This window comes from Megalobrama amblycephala, linkage group LG5, assembly GCF_018812025.1.
Source record: "Megalobrama amblycephala isolate DHTTF-2021 linkage group LG5, ASM1881202v1, whole genome shotgun sequence".
In the NCBI taxonomy this organism is placed as follows: domain Eukaryota; kingdom Metazoa; phylum Chordata; class Actinopteri; order Cypriniformes; family Xenocyprididae; genus Megalobrama; species Megalobrama amblycephala.
In genome coordinates this window covers 34,902,991-34,928,263 of record NC_063048.1, presented here as the reverse complement: position 1 = coordinate 34,928,263, position 25,273 = coordinate 34,902,991, and the positions used below count along the sequence as shown (strand labels likewise).

The following is a 25,273-nucleotide window of genomic DNA, read 5'->3' as shown; positions in this document are numbered from 1 at the left end:
AGTGATCAAAGATGAGTTTTAAGAGATAAAATTATTGACTACAGGGGGACTTTAAGTGATATAAAACTTCATTAACTACCAAAATCTTTCAGGCTTTCTATTGTATCCACCATACTAATACAAGTGGTAAAAAAAGAAAGTCACTAGATCAATCAGCGTAAGTGGTTTGTCCATAAAACATGGCCAGTACTGTGGACAGGGTCATACACGAAAACACACCACCGTCAGGGAAACACACATCACACTAAAATAATGCTATAAGAATTAAATAACAAAAAATTTAACAAAAAAATATATTTTTTTAATATAAATGGTATTTATATGGCAAATTTGCATTTCTTGCAATATATATGGGAGTGCCCCAATAATGAACACTCATAATGGCCACCATGACAGCAAGACTCCTCCCTGACAGAGCACCTGTACATTTGTATACATGAATTTATGTAAAGGCATCTGGAGGAGCTGAGAATATATGCATGAATATAAGTGTCTGTGAGAACACAAGGGCAGGCAGGCAGGCAGTATGACTGAAAAACATTCCCTCTCTATAGCCCTCTCGATCCATCACACACATGCGCAAACACTGTCTCACTCAGTTGTAAGGCTGCTTTCTGGTGACATACAGTATGTGTGAGGCATATGTTACACAAACATTGTCAGCGTACCACCATTTTATTGGTAAACAACAAAACTCAGTTTGGTCAATAAATGATCCGTGGGCGTGCCACCGAACTCAGGGAAGCCTTCAGCGAGTCCCTCAGGAGCGCCCTGCTGCTTTTGCGTCTTTTGTTAAAAAATTCTTCAATAAATAACTACTCTTTAATGAGCCTCTTTTTTGGCGGCGACGCATTTTCAGACATTTGCAGCCAAATGTCTTTTGTTATTTACAGCAGCTATTTTCATGCACGCCTGGCGTCGTCGATGTAAAATAACAGTAATTGCTGGATCGTTTGCAGGTTGTTTAGCTTGTGTACCGAGCCAGATGAGAACAGTTAATGAGCACAGCTTCCAGCGGCAATTAGTGAAGCAGTCGTGTACATCACAGATGATTTGCAATTAGCTAGCTACATATTATATACACTATGCCAGGAGTGCGCTAGGCGCTTCGGTGTGTGTTTGTTGGAAGGGGGGGTCGATTGGCAGGGGAGAAAGCTGTATGCAGGGATGAAGGGGGCATGGGATGAGATGCTAGCGAATATTCACACCTATTCCTCATGGGAGACCTGTGCTTCAAGTGATTAGGCCCCTCCTCCTTTATTCTGCTTTACATTATGTTAATTGGCTTAATGCTCTGTTTCAGAGACAAAAATTATTTGTAGTTGCACTGCAATGTGAGGCCTACGAAGCGAGGGAAGATATAATAGTGCATATATGCTGGAAATGTGGTATCAGATGCTAATAGTGCTGTTCTTATAGTTTGGCTATTATAATAGCAATCATTTGGAAAGAAGAAAATGCCTTCAAAAGGCACAAAATATTATCTGTATCCATAGCCTGTGTATTTGTACGGTGATAAAACATGGAGATAGGATATTCAGTCTATAAGATATTCAGTCGCCTATAGAAGGAGCTTGTATGTCAAAAGAGCCAGTGTGTTCGCAGTTTATAATAGTGCCATGCATTGGAGGGGGCGGGAAATCACTTTGGAGGCTGTTTCTTGCTTGACATCATACAGCACCCTCTGTGATATCTGGTAAGACTGTCAGGTCCTCTGACAGACACGCCAGATGGCTGTGTGAGTGTGTGTGTGTGGATTATTTCATTGTTGTTACACTCCAGGATAGCAGCAATGTTGACACCTTTTAGCTGCTAAAGTTCAAACCTTAAAACATGAATGTAATAGGAAAAATACAGCAACAAAAAATCATTTGCATTTATCTATACCAGAAGACTTTATCGGGAGCCGGATCGGTCATCCGGATGGGAATTGCTACAAGTGTGTAACATACATTTTCAGTGCCGCTAGCTATCATTGAGGCACAGAGTGAATTGTCATTGCCATGTTTATACCACGTTCTGCTGTGATCTGACCTCATGAAGTTTCATTATTTATAAGTTTGAATGTAGTCTGTTCTGAAGACTGTGTATTTCTTTTTTGACTTACTTCATGGTGTCTTATATCTCACAAACTGAGACAGTGAGAAGAATCTAATATTACACTCTAAAAAATGTTGGGTTAAAAATGGACAAACCAAGTGATTGGGTTGTTTTGGCCCAGCGGTTGGGTCAATGTTTGACCTTTTGCTTAAAAATCTCTATATTACTTGCTTTAAATTAACCCAAAATAGGTTGGAAATGAACAGTTATTAAAATGTTTAATAAATGAACATTTATTAATAAGTTTAATAAATAATCATTAAATAAACATTTATTAAATTGCTTATTAATAAATGTTTTGATTATTACTGTTGTCTCTAGTAATTATGTGTCTGATTTTCAATTTCCAACCTTGGGTTCATTTTAAGCCAGCCATATAGTAATTTTTAAACAATAGATGAGTTAAATAAAACTGCCCAGGAGATTGGTCAAACATTTAACCCAATCGCTGGGTTTGTCCATATTTAACCCAACTTGGGTTGTTTTTAACCCAGCATTTTTTTAGAGTGTAAGGTAAAAAATCTATTTTCTTCACAAACCTATTTATTAAGTTCAAAATATGTTTGTTTTGTACCGTGTCTCTCTCAAGGCTAAGCGTCAGGCTTTATTCTGGTTTCTGACAGAAAACATGTATCTGTTTATTTGCCTACTCTAAAAAATGCTGGGTTTAAAATAACCCAAATTGGGTTGAAAATGGACAAACCCAGCGATTGGGTTGTTTTAACCCAGCGGTTGGTTTAAATGTTTGCCCAACCTGCTGGGCAGTTTTATTTAACTCAACCATTGTTTAAAAATTACTATATACTATTGGCTTGCTTAAAATGTCAATGTAGGCAGATCAAAGCACTGTTGAATATCAAATGTCAAGTCAAATGTCAAGTGTCCCCAACTAAGCAAGCCAAAGGCGAAAGGTGAACATTTATTAATAAGCAATTAATTAATAAAGGTTCATTCTGTAAACATATTGATAAATGTTAATTTCCAACATATTTTGAGTTCATTTTAAGCAAGCAATACATTAATTTTTAAACAATAGTTGAGTTAAATAAAACTACCCAGCAGGTTGGGCAAACATTTAACCCAAGCGCTGGGTTAAAACAACCCAATCGCTGAGTTTGTCCATTTTCAACCCAACTTGGGTTGTTTTTAACCTAGCATTTTTTAGAGTGTACTGGGGCAGAGGGGAGCAGAAACTGAAATTCATGGATTATGATACAGCTTCGTATCTCCCTAACAGGACCTGTCAAAATGGCTACCGGATGACAGACTCTTTGGCAAATTTCTCCTTTGTGGAGATTAATTAGACCACCAAATATGACACTGAAAGATGTGCAGAGCCATGATGGAGAGCCAAATAAATATTTCAAAATGGGATTTCATAAAGCCATAATGTAGAGGAGACTGGGACTAGTCACGCTCTTTCTTTTATTTTCTTAATAGTATAACTGCATCATTTGAACCAGAGAGACACTAAATTGAAGCTAAATTGTACCCAAAATATATTTTTCACAGAAGGCCCAGTGAGGCCTGCAATCATTTAAAAAATGAAATGTTCAGTAGCAAAGAATGGAGCACAGCAGTGCAGTATACTACAAATGCATGTTGTTGACCTAGTTATGTTGTAAGAAGAGTGTGGTAAAATGAGACCAAGATCTTGTAGCCACAACACCATCAATACCTTCAAAAGAACCTATCTAAAAGCTGACATTTGGGAGAAAAGCTTCAGAATGATGCCACAAACCTGAGCCAAATTAACATCAAATGGACCAAGAGCGAAATGGTGAATGCCCATTTGTGGTCAATCAATGTCCAGATTTGAATATGTGGCAAATCTCTCTTTAAGTATGGGCCAAAATACAAAAAATAAATGAATAGAAATAACAGTGTTTGAAGCTGGTACATATTCCGAAAAGACTTGACAGGAAAATTGTTTCACAAAAAGTCCTATAGCTTATTTCCATTTTTGTCAAGAATGTTCTCTGATGCCAATGTCGCATTAAAATAATTGATTTCTTTAATAATGCTTTTTGAAGGAAAAATGTCAGGGGTCAGAAAATTCAGTCTAGGATTTGAATTGTGTAAAACGAGAGAATTGTACTTAGCACACTTTTGTGGCCTATAGACATTCCTTGACATAATATTGTGACGGAAAGTCCTCTGGAGAGCAGGTACAAATGAAACACATTTAATATATGCTTTAATTAATATTCATGCATTTTTATGAGGGGCACCTGCAAGTTATTGGGTAGAGGACTGAATACGTTTGCAAACCACTGAAGAATTATAAAATTTGCAGCCTAAACATCAGTCAGCGGAGTTGTTGTGTGACGCCAGCTGAAAGAATAACCAACTTGTGTCCAAAACAAATAACTCCATACATTTGAACTAAAGAGCACAATTTGTTAGGGGGCGGCGAGAGAAAGGCCAGACCGCGGGTGTTCAATTTACAGGTTTGAAACTGTAGATTAATGTAGTCTCCCGGGAATCTATTATCAAGTGTACTCATACATGCAACAGTGACCACCATCCGCCCTAAATCCAGCCACACCCAGTACCCAATTAGGCCTGTCCCTGGCGACTGGGCAAGGGGAGGGCCTGCCGAGGTCTGCCCCGTGCTAACGAGATGGGTGACAAGCGAGTCATTAGCGGCCTGTGACTGTAGAACTAGTGATGTGAGCCATTAGGGGACAGTATCCGTCCTCATCAAGTCCCAACTGAACGCAGGCTATGCTTCCACAGTCCCTGCCTGCCTCCACAAGCCAATTAAAGTTGTTATTGGGAGACACAAAATAATTAAAGGTGCACTTTGTTGTTTTTTATTTGGGGTGCTGAGGGACCGCCCCTGGCAGTGTTGCAATATGTTTTCTGATGTTTGCTTTTCAATTTCCCAGTTAAGTATCAAAAATAAGCCCCGGCCAGCATAACGAAGAAGCAATTTCTCATGCGAGGGTGTTGTAATCATGTCAACTATTTACATACTGCCATGATTATGTTTCGTCATGATGTTATAAAAAAATAAACATGCCACTTGTTGATAAATATCTATGCAAAGATGAGGTGTAGCAATGCTTTGTCTAAAGCTCTTTTTCTGTAAACACATATGTGCAGATTAATCCATGGAGAGGAAAAATAGCTTTAATAGTTATATTTCACACCATGTATAAATATATATTATACATAAATTGTGTGTCTGCTTATTGTACACATATATATATATATATATATGTACACATATATATATGTACACACATATATATGTACACACATATATATATATATATATATATATATATATATATATACACACACACATATATATATATATATATATATACACACACACACGCACACACAAACTTTTTTTGTCTATTTTTCATAAGTAAAGAGAAGGGAAATAGAAAGGCAATACAATGTTGTTCTATTGTTTTGCAAATATTGTTCGAAGGAACAGACTTTACCTTCTATTTCAAATGCAAGTTCTCAGCACTCCACTTGGGTTCCATCATGCATAAATTATAATTCGTATAGATTTATAAATGCTCTGCAGAGGGCTCTGTGACTCTACATCTGTTTTGTGAGCACATTGTCACTAGAGGATTCCCAAGGCCTCAAATTAAATGTCCCGTAGGTTCCAGAAGTAGACAAGAGACAAAGCATAGAGAAGATACACAATATGCACACACCTGCAAACAAACATACATAAATCACAAACAACTTGCCACATCATTTCATCAAACAGCCTAAAACGAATATGATACAATCAAGAATCAGCCATATATCTAATTGAAGTTATGCATCTGTCACCAGTCCACAAGCACCTTTACAATGCCTTAAAGGGGTAGAGTATTCTGTCATCATTTACTCACCCTCATGCCATTCTAAACCTGATATGCATTTCTATCTTCTGTGTGAGAAAGGGGTCTGCATTTTTTTTGCCCATAAAGGAAAGTCAATAAGATCCAAAGTTGTTTTGGACCCCATTGACTTTCATTGTATGGACACAAACAGTCAAAATATTTTTCAAAATAGAAAGCCATACAGGCTTGGAATGACCTTGGTGGACTAATACTTTAACAGTTATTTAACTAAATAAGGTGTAAGTGCCTTTTACTAATGCATTTTGGTTGATCAAACAGAAAATAACAGCATTTAAGGCCCTAAATTTTCGTTCACCCTCAATATCCTTTCCACCAATCAATATGATGCAGTTAAATGCTGCACAAACACAATAGATGTGCAGGCCCAACCCAAAACACTTTACTTCACACTTCTATCAGGGTATTGGCATTTACATACCCTGTTATATATGCTTCCTATTGTTATTTGAATTTCACCCAGCAAAACTACAACATTATAAACAGGACCTTTTTGCAGAGTCCTCAGAAGTGTCATTACAGAAAAGGCGTCTTCGCTGTGGGGATTTAAATCGCTGCCAAAGTCACAATCACAATGAATATAAAACAAACAGAATTAGCCAATAAAATGAAGACTTTTTCTCTCCAGATATTTAATATGCATCCCTGCTGACCACATACTAAATAAACAAGCCCTGTGCAAGAAAGTTTGTTCTGAAAAGATGAGCTGTCAGAGCCCAAATAAATAAATAAATACAAAATTCTTATTAGTATATCATATGAATAAACCTTTTGCATTACTCACTACATCATGAACCTGAGCATTAGCAAATAGTGCACAGTTTCATGGGAAAGCAGGCGCCCAATTGAAAATCATTTGAATTGTAAGTTTTGTTAGCTTTGAAGATATCTGCAGAAAAGATAATGAATGATAAAAAAAGGTCAGTGAATGAAGGACTGAATGAGATTGAGCATGCAGAGAGGGTGCAGTGGCTGAAGAGGCTCACAAAAGATTGATGAGTGGCTCTTACCAAACAATGGTTTCACATCAGACATGCGTATTTTCCTTTGATGCATCCACTTTAACCCTTTGATTGCCATAACGAGTTTATTTCAGTTCTGTGTGCACCCATTTGATGACTGGTGATTTTACATTGTATGTTATGGAGATAAATATTTGATTCTGAGATTTGATAGAGAATTTAAAAAACTGTTTTAAATCGAATTACCTGAATATTTCTATATTAATATACGCATATATCCAGATGATAATATTAGCGACATTATATAACAATATAAAGCGATGATAATATAGCGATATAAAAGGTGTTACATATTGTAAGTAAAAATGATTATTATTAATATTCGTGATTCTTTAGTTGTTCTGTGGATACGGTTTAGTGTATAATTATTCAAAATATATTAGGATCTTTTTCTCACTTCTTTCATGAACTTTGGTGTGCCATTCAGTTATATGCTTGGCTCAATCTTAGTTTGATTTTGGTTGCATATAAGTGATTAAGTGTGTTAATGTACATTAAAGGGTTAGTTCACCCAAAAATGAAAATTCTGTCTTTAATTACTTACCCTCATGTCGTTCCACACCTGTAAGACCTTCATTCATCTTCGGAACAGGAACAATATCTAGTAACAATATCTAGTGATGGGCGATTTCAAAACATCGTTTCATGAAGCTTTGAAGCTTTACGAATCTTTTGTTTTAAATCAGTGGTTCGGAGCGTGTTTAAAACTGCCAAAGTCACATGATTTCAGTAAACGAGGCTTCATTGTGTCATAAGTGTTTCGAAATTTCAATGGTTCACGTGAACTTCTAATTCGAAACAAGATTTTTAAAGCTTTGAAGCTTCATGAAGCAGTGTTTTGCCCTTCACTAGATATTGTTTAATAAAGTCGTTATTTTGTTTTTTTTGGTGTACAAAAAGTGTTCTCGTCGCTTCATAACATTAAAGTTTAACCACTGAGTCACGTGAACTATTTTAAATACGTTTTTAGTACCTTTCTGGGTGTTTGAAAGACTAAATTAAATTGCTCTCAATGCAGGCCTGACTGATCCGTCGGATTTTATCAAAAATATCTTAATTTGTGTCTTACGGGTGTGTACTGTACTGTACAAAAGTCTTAGGCCACCAGCAGCTTTGTTGTTTTAGCAATGTTTTAATGACCATCCATATTTATTTTTCAGTCACTTTATTACAATACAAACAGAAAATACAGGAAATATGTAGACAAAATTAAAAAAATCTTTAAGTAAAAATCGGTATTTAGTGTGACCTCCTAGACTTCATACATTTTCTCAAAAAATGAAACTGAGAAACTTCTCATCAGATTTTGAAAGTTTTCTGTTTTCCATTTAGGTTTAAGAGAGTAAGGTTCCTGCTATTGCTCAAGTGTAAGGGGAGGTCATTAAATACTTGCCACTTTAGCCAATAAAAGCTGTTTTTTTCTGATTTGTTTTCTGTTTTTTAATACTGCATACAAATTTCCTGTATTTTCTGGTTATATTCTAATAAAGAGACTGAGAAATAATTTTATATGTTCATTATATCATTGCTAAAACAACATTTAATGGTGGCCTAAGACTTTTGCACAGTACTGTATATATATTTTTTATTTAATCTTTAGTTAACAATAATATCCCTGTATATCACATTCACACAAACTGCTGTAAATAGTGGTAAATTTCCTTTTCTCCAATATTCATGTAAAATAACTACAAATATCGATATCAAAATTTTGATTTTCTCTATGCCACTAATTGACCATATGTTTCTTTCCTACTATAAGGAAAATATATTCGCTTTTTTATAGTTGTGAGAAATGCATCTTTAACCAAACCAAAGCACAACCTCCACTGCCCCGATATGCCACACCTGACACCAACCATATCAGTCAAAACCTTCATGTCACAAAAAGGCTTGATGGAGCAGTCACTCCACTCTCCATAATTATAAATATAGACATTTTCCCTGTCAGTCAGATCAGCACTGAGGATGTAATGGGCGTTGAGTTAATTGCTGAGTGAGCCACAGCTAGAGAAGAGAGAGAGAGCGAGAGAGAGAGTGAGAGTGGGGTACTAAACTGAAAACTGTCATTTCTGCCAAGCCCCTAATCATTTATTCTCCATTTTCGACCATGTTACTAAATCTCTTTCCCACTTATTACATAAATTGCAATTAGAAGTCATCATGACATGCTGCTGGGGGTCCTGACCTGTAATGGCTCCTAACACAGAGAAACCTTATTATCTGTCAAGAGGTGCTTTGGCATATGCCAGCGTTTTCTCGCTCTTTCTGTGTGACATGCTCCAATAATCTTTTGACTTCCTGTCTTCTGTAATTTAGACTTATTTAAGGAAGATTATTTTACAGGCTTATGAGTGGAATAATTTTAGTTCCTTTTGTCAAATGAGAAATTCGGTGTCACGAAGAGTTTACGAAGTCAAACAAGAATTGATGCACATGGAAAGGTTAGCCACCTGGAATAGAAGCAGCATGCAAGATGTTTGCGTCACCTTAACAAAACGCTCGATCCTCATGTTTGTATTTTACAGAACAACCACAAATTCACCAAGAAACATGCACCGTGAAAGAAAAACATGAGGTAATGAAGAACAATGACTTTGTTTACACTAAAAATAAAAATTCTGCCATCATTTACTCAACCTCATGTCATTCCAAACCTGTATTAAAACCTTTCGTTCTTCTGTGGAACACAAAAGGTGATAACTCGAAAAATGTCTGTGTGTGTGTGTTTGGTTACATTTTATTTTAACGTGTCAGTATTACAGTGTAATTATGCATGTAAGTACTGTGTTATAATAATTAACTACGTGTACTTACTATAGGGTTAGGAATAGGGATTGGTTTAGGGTTAGTTGCATGTAATTATGCATAATTTATAGTTACAATAACTACATGCAACGTGTAACAAAGACACTTAAATAAAGTGTTACCTTGTTTTTTTTTTCTTTTCTCTCTTTTTTTTTTTCCATACAATGAATGTTATTGGGGTTCAGTGTTGTTTTGGACCTGACTGACTTCAATTTTTATGGACAAAACAGAGTCATACAGGTTTAGAAAGGCATGAGGGTGAGTTAATGATAACAGAATTTTCTATTTTGGTGTGAACTATCCATTTACATATAATAAAACTCTCAGAAAAAACATGGTACAAAAGCTATCACTAGGACAATACCCTTTAAAAAGGTTCTAATACCATTTAGGTACTAATATGCTTTAGGTACAAAGGTGTACCTTTTGAAAAGGTACTGCCCCAATGACAGCTTTTGTACCTTTTTTCTGAGAGTGTAGGGAAACGGGTTAGTGTTCAGACAGCTATAGTTATTTTAAAAAGGGAATGTATTTTTTTTATTGCAAAGTGATCATGATTAAGTGCATTAGCCATTCAAAACATTAATATCTTATGCAAATAATGCGCCTGACTCCACTGTAGTCATTCATTTTTTTTCTATTAAAAAACCAATATAGCTTTAAATCCCGCTTTCTGTTGTGAAAGAAGTTGACTGTAATGTTGCCACAATCAACACATCATTTGTTTGGGGAAATTTGTCTGCTCTTTGACAAAAGAGGTAGATCTGTGTGGGTCTAATCTGACCTAAAACAAACAGTCTTATTAGTGATCTCTCTAATTGAATCGAGTAATATTGGTGGCCTTCTGTATCGTAGTACAGCAGTGATGAACACACAGTTGCTCTATGCGTGGGAGGCGAGCATCAGCTGGCCTCTCTCCTAGCAACTACAAGTCCTTGAGCCCTTCTGTTTACAAAATGCCGGCACACATGGAGGTGCATGAACACAGTTGGCCCACTCAAGCCTGGTCAGAGTTATTTGCATCCTAATAAGTTTCACTCTAAATAAAAGACATTTAATAAGCCACTCAACTCTGTCTGGGAAAAAGCTACAATTGGTGTGCCCTCATTAATGTGAACACTGGGCCGCACTAGGGCAAACACTAACTCCTCTCTAATCAGTTTAGCAAAGATTACATGGTCTGCCTGCATTGTCACCTGAAGGCATTTACTCGCATGACGCATGGCAGATTTAAATTCAAATTTTTTATTGTATAATTTTTTTGTGAGTGGTGGCTTGAGAGTGGTATTATTTATTATAATATATATAATAATAATAATAATTCTAGATTATTCTAGATATATATTTTTTTCCATTCTTTTCTAGATTTGTGCATACATTTTCTTAAGAAATTGGAAGTGTAACTTCCACGATTTTCACCACGCTTTATCTTGTTGCAATGTTGGTAGTACTTGTAAATGAACTCGACAAGTCCCCCCAATAATTAGAAATGGCATTGTGCCCCCCAATATTTTATATTCTTGAAGCTCCTCTGCTGCACTCCATTATGCACCACCCTGTTTGTTGTTAGTATGACAAAAAGTGATAAAAGTTACATTTTTAGTCTGGTCTACCTCAGTAGTCTAACAGTCTAACTGTCAGAATGATTGGGATGGCCAATCAAATCAAAGAAGACGAGTGCGAATTCCAATGCAACACTTAAGTTTTAGCATTGAAAGAGTGTGTGGTGAGATGTAGGTAGCTAAACATTTAATATTTCACGACTGTTTACAATAGATACAGTACAGTCCAAAAGTTTGGAACCACTAAGATTTTTAATGTTTTTAAAAGAAGTTTCGTCTGCTCACCAAGGCTACATTTATTTAATTAAAAATACAGTAAAAAACTGTAATATTGTGAAATATTATTACAATTTAAAATAACTGTTTTCTATTTGAATATATTTCACAAAGTAATTTATTCCTGTGATGGCAAAGCTGAATTTTCAGCATCAATACTCCAGTCTTCAGTGTCACATGATCCTTCAGAAATCATTCTAATATGCTGATCTGCTGCTCAATAAACATTTAATGTGTACAATTGTACAAAATATTTGTGTACAATATTTTTTTTCAGGATTATTTGATGAATAGAAAGTTCAAAAGAACAGTGTTTATCTGAAATCTAATCTTTTGTAACATTATAAATGTCTTTACTGCCACTTTTGATTGATTTAATGCATCCTTGCTGAATAAAAGTATTCATTTCTTTAATTTCTTTTCAAAAAAATAAAAATAAAAATTCTTACTGACCCCAAACTTTTGAACGGTAGTGTATAATGCTACAGAAGCTTTGTATTTCAGATAAATGCTGTTCTTTTGAACTTTCTATTCATTAAGGAATCCTGAAAAAAAAAGTACACAACTGTTTTCAACATTGAAAATAATCATAAATGTTTCTTGAGCAGCAGATCAGCATATTAGAATGATTTCTGAAGGATCATGTGACACTGAAGACTGGAGTAACGATGCTGAAAATTCAGCTTTGCATCAGGAATAAATTACTTTGTCAAATATATTTAAATAGTACACAGTTATTTTAAATTGTAATAATATTTCACAATATTACTGTTTTTTACTGTATTTTTAATTAAATAAATGTAGCCTTGGTGAGCAGACGAAACTTCTTTTAAAAACATAAAAAATCTTAGTGGTTCCAAACTTTTGGACTGTACTGTATGTTCAGCGACCGACAGTAATGAGATGCAAACTACTCATTTTTTTTTATGAAATTTCACTGTTTTATGCTATTATTTACATGATAATGTTATTCATAACTGAATATGACGAGACAAGAACATTTTGCGTTTTTGATATTTAAAGCCCGGAAGCCGACGCCAACGAATTAGTGGTGCCGGAAGCAGACTGCGGGGTTGGCTCACATCGATGAACAAAAAATGCCCGACTGCCGACCGTCAGCTTGGTGTGTTCTGGGCTTTAGAAATAATAATGAGAGTCAATGTATGCATATATATATATATATATATATATATATATATATATATATATATATATATATATATATATATATATATATATATACACATATGACCTGCACTTTTACCATTCTTATTTTTCTTTATTCCCTGTTAACCTTAAATTCCTTTAAATAAAAAGACCAATAACAAGTCGACACCATTATGACAAAATTTTGCTAAGAAGTATTTCCTACTAAAGCTGGTATTTGACTCTGGTAAGCGTATCCATAGCAGACTGGTGGGAGTGCCATTTGATGGCAACATACTCAGTCTATTATGGGTGCTGAAGTTTTCCTACCTATTTGGCAAAAGGAAAGACAACAGCCTTTTTCTCTGTTTTCTCTAGACAGAACCAATTTCAAACATGATTTTGCCTCTCTACTGTATAGTCAGCCAAGTTTTTCTGAAAGCCCATTTTGCCAGCAGTGAAGTGCCCCTTTAAGTAGTCTCAGCCTAAGATGCCATGCCCACGGACGGTTGGCTTAACGTCTGATGCATATGGCACACAAAATTGGGAACACTTCATGAGTTTCGAAGTCATCACCTGATGGGTTGCATTCTACAGGATGTCCAGGAGACGTGTGTCACGATCTTTAACGGTCCCCCTTCAAACTAAAATGCTGTGGTGCGAACCTCCTCACGAAAGTGACAATAATAAGTGATTATCAGGATCAACTAAATGCTGGATTTGTGAAGTATAAAAAGTTTGCGGCATAGACTCTTTAAAATGCATCCAATAGTTTTATACACCAGTCTGTTATTGTAGGGACATCGACGTTACATTTTCACACCCCTAAACATGATGCGGAACAAAACGAACTGTGATTGGATGCTTTACATGTCAGCCACACAGCCTCTGGGCGGTCCTTGGCCGAAGAAAGCTGCTATGCAATCCAGACCTTCTGGCGTCAATTTGAACCTTTGTGTGTACTAGGGTTAGTTCCAGTGTTAATTTTCACAGCAAATTTTGATTTTGTTTTAGTCATATAGTCTTTTGACTAAAATTCCATTTAGTTTTAGTCATATTTTAGTCATCGGAAATTGTTTTAGTCTAGTTTTAGTCGACAAAATATCATAAGATTTTAGTTGACTAAATCTACAGTAGATTTAATCAACTAAAATCTAATTTAGTTAAATTGTAATGCATTAAGTAATCATTTCTCTAACAATACACAGATCCAATACACTGTTATACATCTGATATTCTCCAAACTGTTTATGTTCACTAAAGACAACCAACTGTACTTTACTCACCAAAGCAGACGGGTTTTGGCCATTCAAGTGCAAAAATACGAAAGAGACCTCAAGTCAGTACTTGTCAGGGATTGACACACTTATCATTGAGGTACTATTATAGTTTTTGTTTAAAATTTTTATTATATTTTTTTAGTTTTTCTGCTTTCATTGTAATTTTAGTTAAGTTTTAGTAATTTTTTGTTTATGTCTTTTAGTTTTTGCTTTTAAATGTCTATAAAGTTTTTTTTAATTCTTTTTTAGTTTCTTATTTTTATCTCAGTTTTTTGTTTCTTATTTTAGTACATCAGGTTAAGCTAAAGCTTAGAAACTAGATGAAATAAAATAAGTTTACATTATTTTTTTTATTTTTTTATTTCAATTAACGTTTATTTCAAGTAATGGTTTTAGGTTTAGGTAATTATATAACCCTTATACTTGTAAAATATATTGAAAAATGTGTCAAATAATGTTCTTAGTCTTTCCTACCTGTGATTCGGGCTCAATTTGATACAGCAATATAATCAAATTGAGCATACAATATAACCGAAGCGCACGTAACCGGTAACAACTAAAATGGTAAGGGGCGTGGCATTTCCGGATGCTTTAGCGAATCATGATGGCTCTGGATACACTGGGCCAGCTAACCAATCTGAGCACATTGCGTAGAATAATGGTAAAATATATGAAAAATACAGCGTTTTCAAAAAAACAAAGCATTAAGACATATTAAACTGTGCCCCAAAAACACAATCAAGCATAGAAAAAAACATTGAACCACCCCTTTAAAGGAATAATGGAATATAATTACAGTAATTTTTTTTTTGTGTGTGTAAGCTATAGCATTTGTGCATTTATACTAAATGTATTTTGGCTAAAGTTTTTCAAACAAATACCATAGAAACCTTATATTTACATTTGACCATGTTAATGTGTGGTTTTAACTGTGGTTATCATGATCTAAATGTATGCTGCTATGGATGAAGATTAACCAATAATTTTAATAAAACTCAATCAGTCAGATTATTTAAATTTTACTATATAAAAATAAGATTGTTATCATTTTTATGATTATGGGACATTACAGTACTATTGCCTCTCGCTGGCCCTGCACAGCCCCCCTCTCCCACCACCTCTCCAGAAAAAGATTACAAATGCTTTATTTTTTTTTTGGTTTCTGTGTTGGTCTTCAGTCTCTTCTCTAGTCCTCAGCCATCCGTGCCATCCTGTCTCTCATCAGTCCCTTGATTCCAGCTCTTCCTCCTCTCAGTAGTGTGGAACAGCCTCAGACCTGTCAGGAGCCATCTACTCCTGAGCATGAGGAGCTCGAGGTTGTGCTACGATCTGCTTCGACCCGTCACCCTGGCTCCTGTGCCTGCGCTCCTTCTGCCCTCGACCCTTAGCGTGGACCATCGGCCTTTCGGACTCGCTGGACTCCCTCAGCATGTCGGCTCCACCTGGGTCAAACATTGCTTCGCCCTCACTGCAGAGTTGCGGACCGTCCGCTGTTCTCTGGTCCTCCACCCCATTGGCTGCAGCTTGCTCCACTCCACCTCAGGCTCCACCTCCACCCTCGGTCTCTCCAGCTCACCTTCAATCCTCCGGATCCCCACCTCAATCTTGGGAGGTTGTCGCCGTCTCTCCACCACCTCGGCTCTTTGGATGCGTGGTGGGCTCCATCCATGCCGTCCTTGTCTCCTGTCATCCCCATGGCGGCCACTGTGGAGCACCCCCTGCTCAAGGTCATCCCTTCGCTCTCTCCACCTTCATCGCCACCCTAGACTTTGTTGTTCGTCCTCCTTCCGGTCGTCCGTCCACCTCCAGAACCTCCTCCTGCCTGTCTGTGCTATCCCTTTGACAGATTTTGTTCATCAGAAATTGATTGGATGGTTGAGTTTTGCTATTGCTGTGACCTCATGTGAGTGACAGGTCATCCCGCCCTCATGCCAGTAATCACATCATCATAGAACAGAAGAGATGTCGCTGCAAGAGGGAGGGGAAGTTATTTTGATTAAAGATAAAAAAAAATAATAATAATGATGTGCAAGAATAAATAATTTCAAGAATTGGCCATTTTTATTTCATGGTGACTTTAAATTCAGACCAAAAGACAGATTAATTATTTCTGAATCTTTTTTTTTAGTAATTTGTTGTTCGATCATTTTTGAGTGGTGACTTTTAGAGGGGTATTATTTTAGACATTATTTTATTCTATTCTAGATATCTAGTTTTCTACATAATGTTGTTCTCTTTAAGTGTCAAACGGAGTTTTGGGGGTGGTTTGTGGTTACAATGGCGTTGCTAAGGTGTTCTGAGCAGTTAAGCACGTTGCTAAGTGGTTGCTGATGTGTTTTGGGTGGTTGCTAGGGTGTTCTGCACAATGAAAAAAAAAATCCCAACCTCTAAGTGCTTAAGATTCCCTGCTCCATATGGCTTATTGAGAAGATGCTGAAACAAAACCTCCCATAAACTTACACTGACACTGAGTTGAACCTGGGCCAGTAATAAACTAAACTAGCAACCAAATAGCAACACACAGGCACACATAAAATAATCTACATAGCAACCAAATAGCAACATACACGCAAAACAATCAGAAAACTTTGGCAACCACATAACAAGAGTTTTTCTTTAGAAAATGTATCAAGTTGTTTAAATTACAACTCGCAACGTGGCATAAGCAAACGACATATTCCTCTTACACTGTTGGATATTCCCCATATGGTTTTGCGGAAGTATTTTGACGGAAACTATGGTTACCATGGCAATTATTTTTTTTTTTTGTCAGGGTACCGACTCTATTCCATATGACCTGTAAACGAAAATAATTTTATCTATGTTTCAGAGCGAAAAGATTCAATCCATAGCACGTAAACTTTGACATTCACATCCCCGTTCGCCATTGCAGCATCATCTGAGCCTCCGTGATGAAGGAACCAGCCAGGAGGCGGTGTCTGATCAGAGCCCAACATTAAACATATCTGACGTCTATATCTCCATCATCATCATCCTCGCCTCTCAATGTCCAAATAACTCTTTGCATTTCCGTGCTATAGGTTTCCTTCAAAATCGCGTTTTTCGTCTGTTTACCCTCTGAACGTCTTTGGGGATCTGAAGTTTGCCTCAGTTTGCGCAACCGGTGTGTGAACTCGATCAAACAGCCCGATCTGATCGCTGTCCAGGCGTGCTTGTGGTGACACCAGGGGATTCATATGAGCGTGCCTCCGGTGATCCGACCGCCGAGCCCCCTCCCGGGGTCGCAAGGCATTTCCTTCCAAATCCAGATCGGATTGAGCCGGGAACCCGTCCTGCTGGACTCCGGCGAGTTCAGCCTGGCGCAGGTCCGAGAGATGGCATGCTCCATCGTAGACCAGAAGGTAACACTTTCCATTTTCCTCATGTCTCATTCAGTGCCGTTCCCGCAAAAATACCATAAATGTCATCCTAAACTCTATTTGAAGAAATGAAGGTCCAGAGTTTGGAAATAACTTTTACTTGCTACTTGCACGTTTGTTGGAAGTGGGGGTTTGGCGCTTATTTTCTTTCCAAACTCACACAATTTTAAGTTACGACGAACTTGAAAGCTTTATTTAAATATTGGCTTTTGTGTTAATATTAAAATGATCTGTCTTTTGGATTTTGCCTTTCTGATAGGCAGAACATACAAGCTTACAAAATACAAAATTCCAACTTTCAAAATAGGCAATGAGGGGAAAATGATAGAAAACAGCAGTAAAAGGAATTTTTGTCAGAATATGAGTTTTCTTCATAACCTGAAGCAGCAGAATCACACTGCTTGTGTTGCTTCATTTAGTGGTTCTGCATTGTATTTTCCATTGACAGTGATGACGACATGGTGACGTTGGGTACTTATTGAACCAGTGAAGGGTTTGTACTAGCACACAGCAGCTGAGTACTGCAGGCCTGTCTCTCCTACTGAAATACATTCTTCCAAAACTATTCAGTGGATTGTGTCCAGGAACTTCCTTTGTTTGTTGATATTTGGGATGTCCTGTCACAGTACAAATTTATGTTACACTGAGTGAACATAAGAGCAAGTATTTTTTTTTGGCTGACCTGATCAGGTTGTTGTATAAGGTGGCCTTGAACTTCATAATTAAACTGTATAAATAATCAGATTAAATGGATAGATATTACTAAGCAAATACACACTACCTGCATTGTTGCTATGGAGTTGTACCATGGTTTTCTGCCCTGAGATATACTGCTTTGACAAAATTACTCTATAAATTTATGAATATGAGTAGTGACTAGTGACAATGGCATTCAATTTAACAACAGATTAAAACATATTTTGGCAGAATGGTACAGCAGTTGTGATCTACTGAAGTAAACTTGAAATTGAGCTCTTATAGTAACAAGTGGAAATATCACTGTTTACCTACTTTTTTCTGGAACAGAAAAAAAGTTCTTTAGCAACACCCAAGTCCAAGTTGCTCTTTTCCATCCTATTCTTCTCCCAGTCAAATTTAATGCATTTTTGATACAGGAACTAAAGTGAAGTTTCATTCTTATATGGTGTCAAGTGCATTTTGCTTCTGGCGGCATGCAAAAAAGTATCAGGTATCAGGTTTTTGAACTATGGTTTCCAGTGAATGACGACTTATATTTCAGTTTTTCCTCACATAAAACTACTGTGTGGCTTTAAAAGACTTGGAATATAGTCATGTGGACTTTTGATTTGTTACCATCTACTCTTATATGGAAATGATCATTCTGATAAATACCTTTAATGTGTTTCATTTTGATAAATATGGTTTATGGTTATGGTTTTTTGTGTAACTTTAATGTGTTTGGAATGACATGAAGGTGAAACCACATCTAGCTACCTTTCTATATAGCACTAATGCAGTTCAAGAACATGTGAACTCACAAGTGCTTACAGTAGTAATAAAGTTCAAGTCTTCTGCGTAGATTCATATTCTCAGAAATCGCATAACACAGCAGTCAGATTGTCACCACCCCTTAAAATGCAGATAAGATGACATCTGCACAGTTATTAATATCTTCTGGCAAAAAGTGTTTTCTGTTTTAAGCACCTGTGCTGTGACACATCACCAGAATGATACTAGCTCCATAAATATTACACATTGTGTGCATCTTACAAAGTTTGTGACGGGACGTGAGGTGTTGACAACAACATAATTTCCCACCGTTATCAAACATTGTTTTCTTCCTAAATCTCTTTCTCTCCCTTGGGGCTTCCTAGTTTATTCTGTGACACAAAGTGAAAGGGTTGCAGTCTGTGTTTTTTAAGACATACAGGTGTTAAAATACAAAGCAGTATTTTGATAAGCATAACAACAACAAGCATCATGTGATGCTTAGCAAGAAACACCTTTTTTTTTTTTAGGCCTGACATTGTCAATATGAGTTTAGGAAAACAGAAGTACTTGTTTAAATATATTTAGTAGAAAAAAATGCGAATGAGAACAACAGATCTGCAACCTGAGCTCCTTCAACGGCTTGTATACACGTTCTCTTGCTCTCTTGAGCATAAGCACTCAGAGCATTTAACACTTTAAATAGTTCGATGTGAGAAGTTGAATAAGTGTGTATGAGGTGAAGGTGACATTGTTGTGCAGACAGTCTCAAACAATGCTGTGCTTATATTGTTTGGCTGTATGTGTTGGCATGTGTTAGTGGGATGGAAGGAGTAAGTTTTGCTTCATTTTATCTACCTTCAGTACTGTGCTGTTGTACAGGTGTTCACATGTGAAAAAAACATGTAGCTCAGACTCGAACGTAACTCAGACAACCCAGAGCTGTCACTTTGAATCACACTTCACTTCTTTCTTTTCTCTTTTATTGTTACATAAAGAGCATATGATGTGTGACAACACACGTGTGACAACAGATAAATCTAATCCTATAACACTAGAACTGTTAAGTTTGTTCATATCATATATTCAATTCCCTGTCATATTATAGGCAGATTTTGTCTTTAAAGGAATAGTGACATTATCACCGTTTACTCATCCTAATGTTTTTCCAAACCTGCATGATTTTCTCTCCTCCGTGGAACACAAAAGGAGACGGTTTAATAATGTACTCAAATGTCTTTTCCATGTAATAAAAATTAATGGGGATTGAAGCTTTCAAGCTTCAAAAAAGATGCGAAAGCACCATAAAATGTCATAAAAATATTGTAAATGTAATCAATGCAACTTGTGTGTTATATTCCATTCAATAGCTTCAGATTACTGATTATTAATCATTGAGTCAATGAGAACTTGGTTTGTGAACTGGATCAAAAGAAAGATTCATTCATGAATCGGACATAATTGTTTCTCTCTTTACTGTTTTTTTTTTGGGCATCATTAGCCATTTTTCCATCATCGGGCCAAACCATTCTTGTTGCTGAACTGTTAAATTCTGTGCCAGTCTGGCCCAGCTGGTAAGGATATGGTTTCATTTTCCATTGTGGAGCTGATAACAGAACTCTTTAGAATGTAGGGCCTGAAACAAATGTGTCAGTCCTTACCTTGGTAACGCAAGAGTTTACAGACAGTATGTAAATAGCGACTGCGTTATGGAGAATGATCACATATTCATTTTAATTTTATTATTTATTAACTTGTGTTTCTTGTGTGGCCACAGAGAAGCTAGTAGCCAGGCAAAGTGACCAATCCTGAGTGACCAATCACTACACACATTCTACCAGCAAGGTTCTGCATGGTTAGTCAACTGTGCTAAGAATTCCGGGCCAAGAACAGTTCGTAAGCTTTAGTCTAGTGGAAATATAATGGGAACCGTTCCTTTCAGTCCTTAGAACCGTTTGGCCCAACGGTGGAAAAGTGGCTATTGGTTCCAAGAAGAACCTTTGACATTCCTGAAACCCTTCCATTGCACAAATTGTTCTTTATAGTGGAATAGGTTTTGTAGATTTTAGATAAAATGTAGATATGGAAAAAAATTGTTATGTGTGTTCCACAAAAAAAAAAAAAAAAAAAAACATCTTTGGAATGACATGAGGGAGAGTGAAAATAAAAGAAGTTGCATTTAGGTCAACTTTACCTTTAAGGTCAAGATGTTCCACACTTAAGCTGGCCTTGGAAATAAACTTCACTTCCTATTTCATTTGGCCTCTTTGCTCAGTTATTATCTGAGCCAGTGATTTAATACAGTCAAGGACAACAAATGTCTCTTGACCTGTAAGGATCAAGGTCCATCCTTATTCAGATCACAAGTCATGAAAGGTGGAGCAAGACTACTTGACCATGAACCAACTGAAAGATTTTGATACCTTTCTGTCATAATACACTGTTCAAACTATTCTAACAAGTTAATGTGGTGGTTATATGTTTGTCAGTGTTGAGATTTATATAACTATATACAGTTGAAGACATTATATATTAGGGGTGTGACGAGATCTCGTGGCACGAGATCTCGCGAGACTAATATGTGACGAGATTTCTCGTCGAGGCGAAAAGTAGTCTCGTGATGTTGCCATGACAGAGTGTTAGAGTGATTAGGAAAGAATATGCCACCGCTTCATTTACATTACGCCTCTACTGTCATTTTGCTTTGTATTTAAATAAAAAACATTTAATTAAGTTGGATAACGGTCGCCGCCGCTCAATATTTACAGAGTTACGCGCGATCGCTGAAAGTGAAAGTAAACGCGATCGCGCATTCAAACGCGATTTCAATACCCGCATTTTGAAAGCGGCTCCCTGATAAATGCACATATCTCTCAATATGAAAGCTATTTTAGGCTGGGCAGTGTAGTTGTAACCATCTCTTAGCTCTGTATCAGAGAAAAATTTGGTCTTATTTGAATATTGAGAGAGTGTGATTATGGTTGCACTTATTGTAAAGTGTTAGGCTACCATAAAAGATGAATAACAGTTTTCTCTTAAGAAGCACAAACAGTAAGGTTTCATTTGTTAACATTAGTTAATGCACTGTGAACTAAAATGAACTAACAATAAATGACTATTTTTATTAACTAACATAAACAAAGATTAATAAATACTATAGTACATATATTGCTCATTGTTAGTTGAAGTTGGTTAATACATTAATGTTAATAAATGAGACCTAATTGTATAGTGTTACCATTTTTACTTATACTGTTTTTATTTCTATGATCTGTTTGTGGAAAGGAGTTCAGTTAGGAGGTCAAAAGTTGTAGAAGCTCATAAATCATGTACAGTAAGGTCTGAAGAGACTGAAAGCATACAGAAGAGAAGTCAGTCAGTTGAGTTAGTGGCAAAACCTTTTACAGTGCTTGAGTATTGTTGTCTTTTACTGCATATGATAATTCATACTCAGAAAGTAGAACTGAAATGACATTCATTACAAGATGATTAGTTAAAACATTTCAAATACACGTGCAGAATATTTTTTCTAGTCATGTATTTCACCATCGAGGATTTCTTAAAAATAGTGTGTAAAAATCTTGTCTCGTCTCGTCTCGTGAACTCAATCTCGAGTCTCGTCTCGTCTCGTGAGATACCTGTCTCGTCACACCCCTATATATATATATATATATATATATATATATATATATATATATATATATATATATATATATATATTGTCATTTTATGAGCATCATCATGTTTTATTGTATCACTCAGTGATTCTCATAATACACTGTTCAAACTATTCTAACAAGTTAATGTGGTGGTTATATGTTTGTCAGTATTGAGATGTATATAACTATATACAGTTGAAGACATATATATATATATATATATATATATATATATATATATATATATATATATATATATATATATATATATATATATATATATATTATAATTATATTGTCATTTTATGAGGATCATCATGTTTTATTGTATCACTCAGTGATTCAGAATAACATTCCAGGAGATTTTCTTTGATTACTCATATTGTCACAACCACAATTGTCAAGGGATGATTGACAGTTAGTATACAGTTTGGTTTGGCTGTATGGTTCTGTTCTGGGTAAGAGCTCTCTGCCCATCCATGCCACCTAGCATGGATAAGAGCATGGAGAGCAGCGATAACCTCCCCCTCTTAAGGTAAACAGAACAGAACCAACATAAATGTACTGCAGATATCATTAATGTTCTTAATGACAGTGATTTAATGTAACAACATAATTAAAGAAGACTGAGTCTGATTCAAACAGGAATATCAGAAGGCCAAGTCCTAACTGGACTAGAGGAGGAGCTGGGGATGGAGGAGGGTAATTAGCTTCTGAGCAACACGATAAGCTGCTGATAATACTGATGACCTTATATATGGATGCTTTGATAGACGTCGTATTCCTGTGGGTAGACGTGGATCAGATGAGAATCAGCTGATGCGAGCTTAAAGGGTTAGTTCACCCAAAAATGAAAATGATGTCATTAATGACTCACCCCCATGTCGTTCCAAACCCGTAAGACCTCCGTTCATCTTCAGAACACAGTTTAAGATATTTTAGATTTAGTCCGAGAGCTTTCTGTCCCTCCATTGTAAATGTATGTATGGTAGACTGTCCATGTCCAGAAAGGTAATAAAAACATCATCAAAGTAGTCCATGTGACATCAGTGGATTAGTTAGAATTTTTTGAAGCATCGAAAATACATTTTGGTCCAAAAATAACAAAAACTACAACTTTATTCAGCATTGTCTTCTCTTCCGGGTCTGTTGTCAATCCGCTTTCACGACTCCGCAGTGACACTGCTTGTGACAGGGGTTGCTGCTGTGTAGGAGCTTCTTCCATTGCTCTTAGTTCTTCGTCCGTGTATTCGGGTTCAAATTAATATGGCTGAGCACAAAAATGCAATTCTTCCTCTTTGTCGAAATCCTTAGACATCCTTAGACATTGCGAAGGTTGTTTTGTTTACAGCGATAGGGCTGGGAATCGATTCCAAAATCCAGTCGTGACACAGAGTATGGTTTAGGGTAGGATGATTATTTCAGCATTGTGTAGGGAATCAGCACAATGACTGACCCAATGAAATCTTTAGAATCGGTTGCTGGGCGGGGTTTGATCTTACTCGTTGTAGTTTAGGACAAGAAGAATAAATCAATCGACAACAACAATCAATCACACTCACACGAAGAATATTTATATGTGTAAAGGCCCTAAAAAAGTTTATATGTGTAAAGTGTGCATGAGTCTGTTCCTGAACAAAATGCTTTTAGAATTTAACAGGAATTTTAGCTATAGTTTTATGATACTGGATGAAATATATGTACCACAAATAAATAAAAATCTATCTATCCACATACATAAGTGTATATATACGTGTGTGCAGGTAGGTATGTATGTAAATAGAATCTACCGCATATATGTATATGGTGAACATATTCCTAGTCTTTACACTGTGTCTACTGTCTACACCTGACGCAGGAAGCACGACGTGACAAATGCCCTAAGTAAATGCCTCGTTCTATGAACAAGCAGCACTTGTAATACATCTAATAGGAAGGACAAATGGATTTGCAGCGGTCGATTTGTCATGCCCGGTGTAGAGAGTTTCTCGCTGTGTGGCACGGTAAGACGCGACAATGTTAGACGATGTTGGTATTGAAAAAAAAAAGAATCGAAAATAACAGTGAGGAATCGATTCTTGGAATCGATTCTTTTCGATTTCAGAAACAGGAATCGGAATCGGAATCGATTCCAAACAGCCCTAGTAAACGAAGCTCGGGCGCACCAGATAACACGTCAGCAGTGTCTTACGTCAGCAGAGTCACTGCGGAGTCGTGAACGCGGATTGACAACAGACCCGGAAGAGAAGACAATGCTGAATAAAGTCGTAGTTTTTGTTATTTTTGGACCAAAATGTATTTTCAATGCTTCAACAAATTCTAACTAACCCACTGATGTCACATGGACTACTTTGATGATGTTTTTATTACCTTTCTGGACATGGACAGTATACCGTACATACATTTTCAATGGAGGGACAGAAAGCTCTCGGACTAAATCTAAAATATCTTAAACTGTGTTCCGAAGATGAACGGAGGTCTTACAGGTTTGGAACGACATGGGGGTGACTCATTAATGACATCATTTTCATTTTTGGGTGAACTAACCCTTTAACTGATGTGACCTGCCAGAACTAACGCTATGCCTGATTTGTCTTTGATGAAATGACAGTCATTCACACTTGGAATTGGAAAGACGAACACTTGATATTTCTATCTTGATAAGTGTTTTTTAAAATAAACTTTATTTGAAATGTTAGTATAAAACAATATTTCA

The 25,273-nt window shown here is 36.4% G+C and overlaps 1 protein-coding gene across 3 annotated transcripts in view; it reads left to right on the top strand.

The window, feature by feature from the left end:
• prkd1 (protein kinase D1) overlaps window positions 1-25,273 on the top strand; it is a 79,351-nt gene that overhangs the window by 12,443 nt on the left and 41,635 nt on the right. The window contains exon 1 of one of the 3 annotated variants that reach the window (XM_048192002.1): window positions 14,840-17,431. The exons of 1 other annotated variant lie outside the window; for it this stretch is intronic. In XM_048192002.1, coding sequence (XP_048047959.1) covers window positions 17,267-17,431 — 165 coding nt within the window. In that variant the 5' untranslated portion in view covers window positions 14,840-17,266. Of the gene's footprint in view, window positions 1-14,839; window positions 17,432-25,273 lie in introns of those variants that run through there. One more of the 3 variants, XM_048192005.1, reaches the window with a different exon arrangement.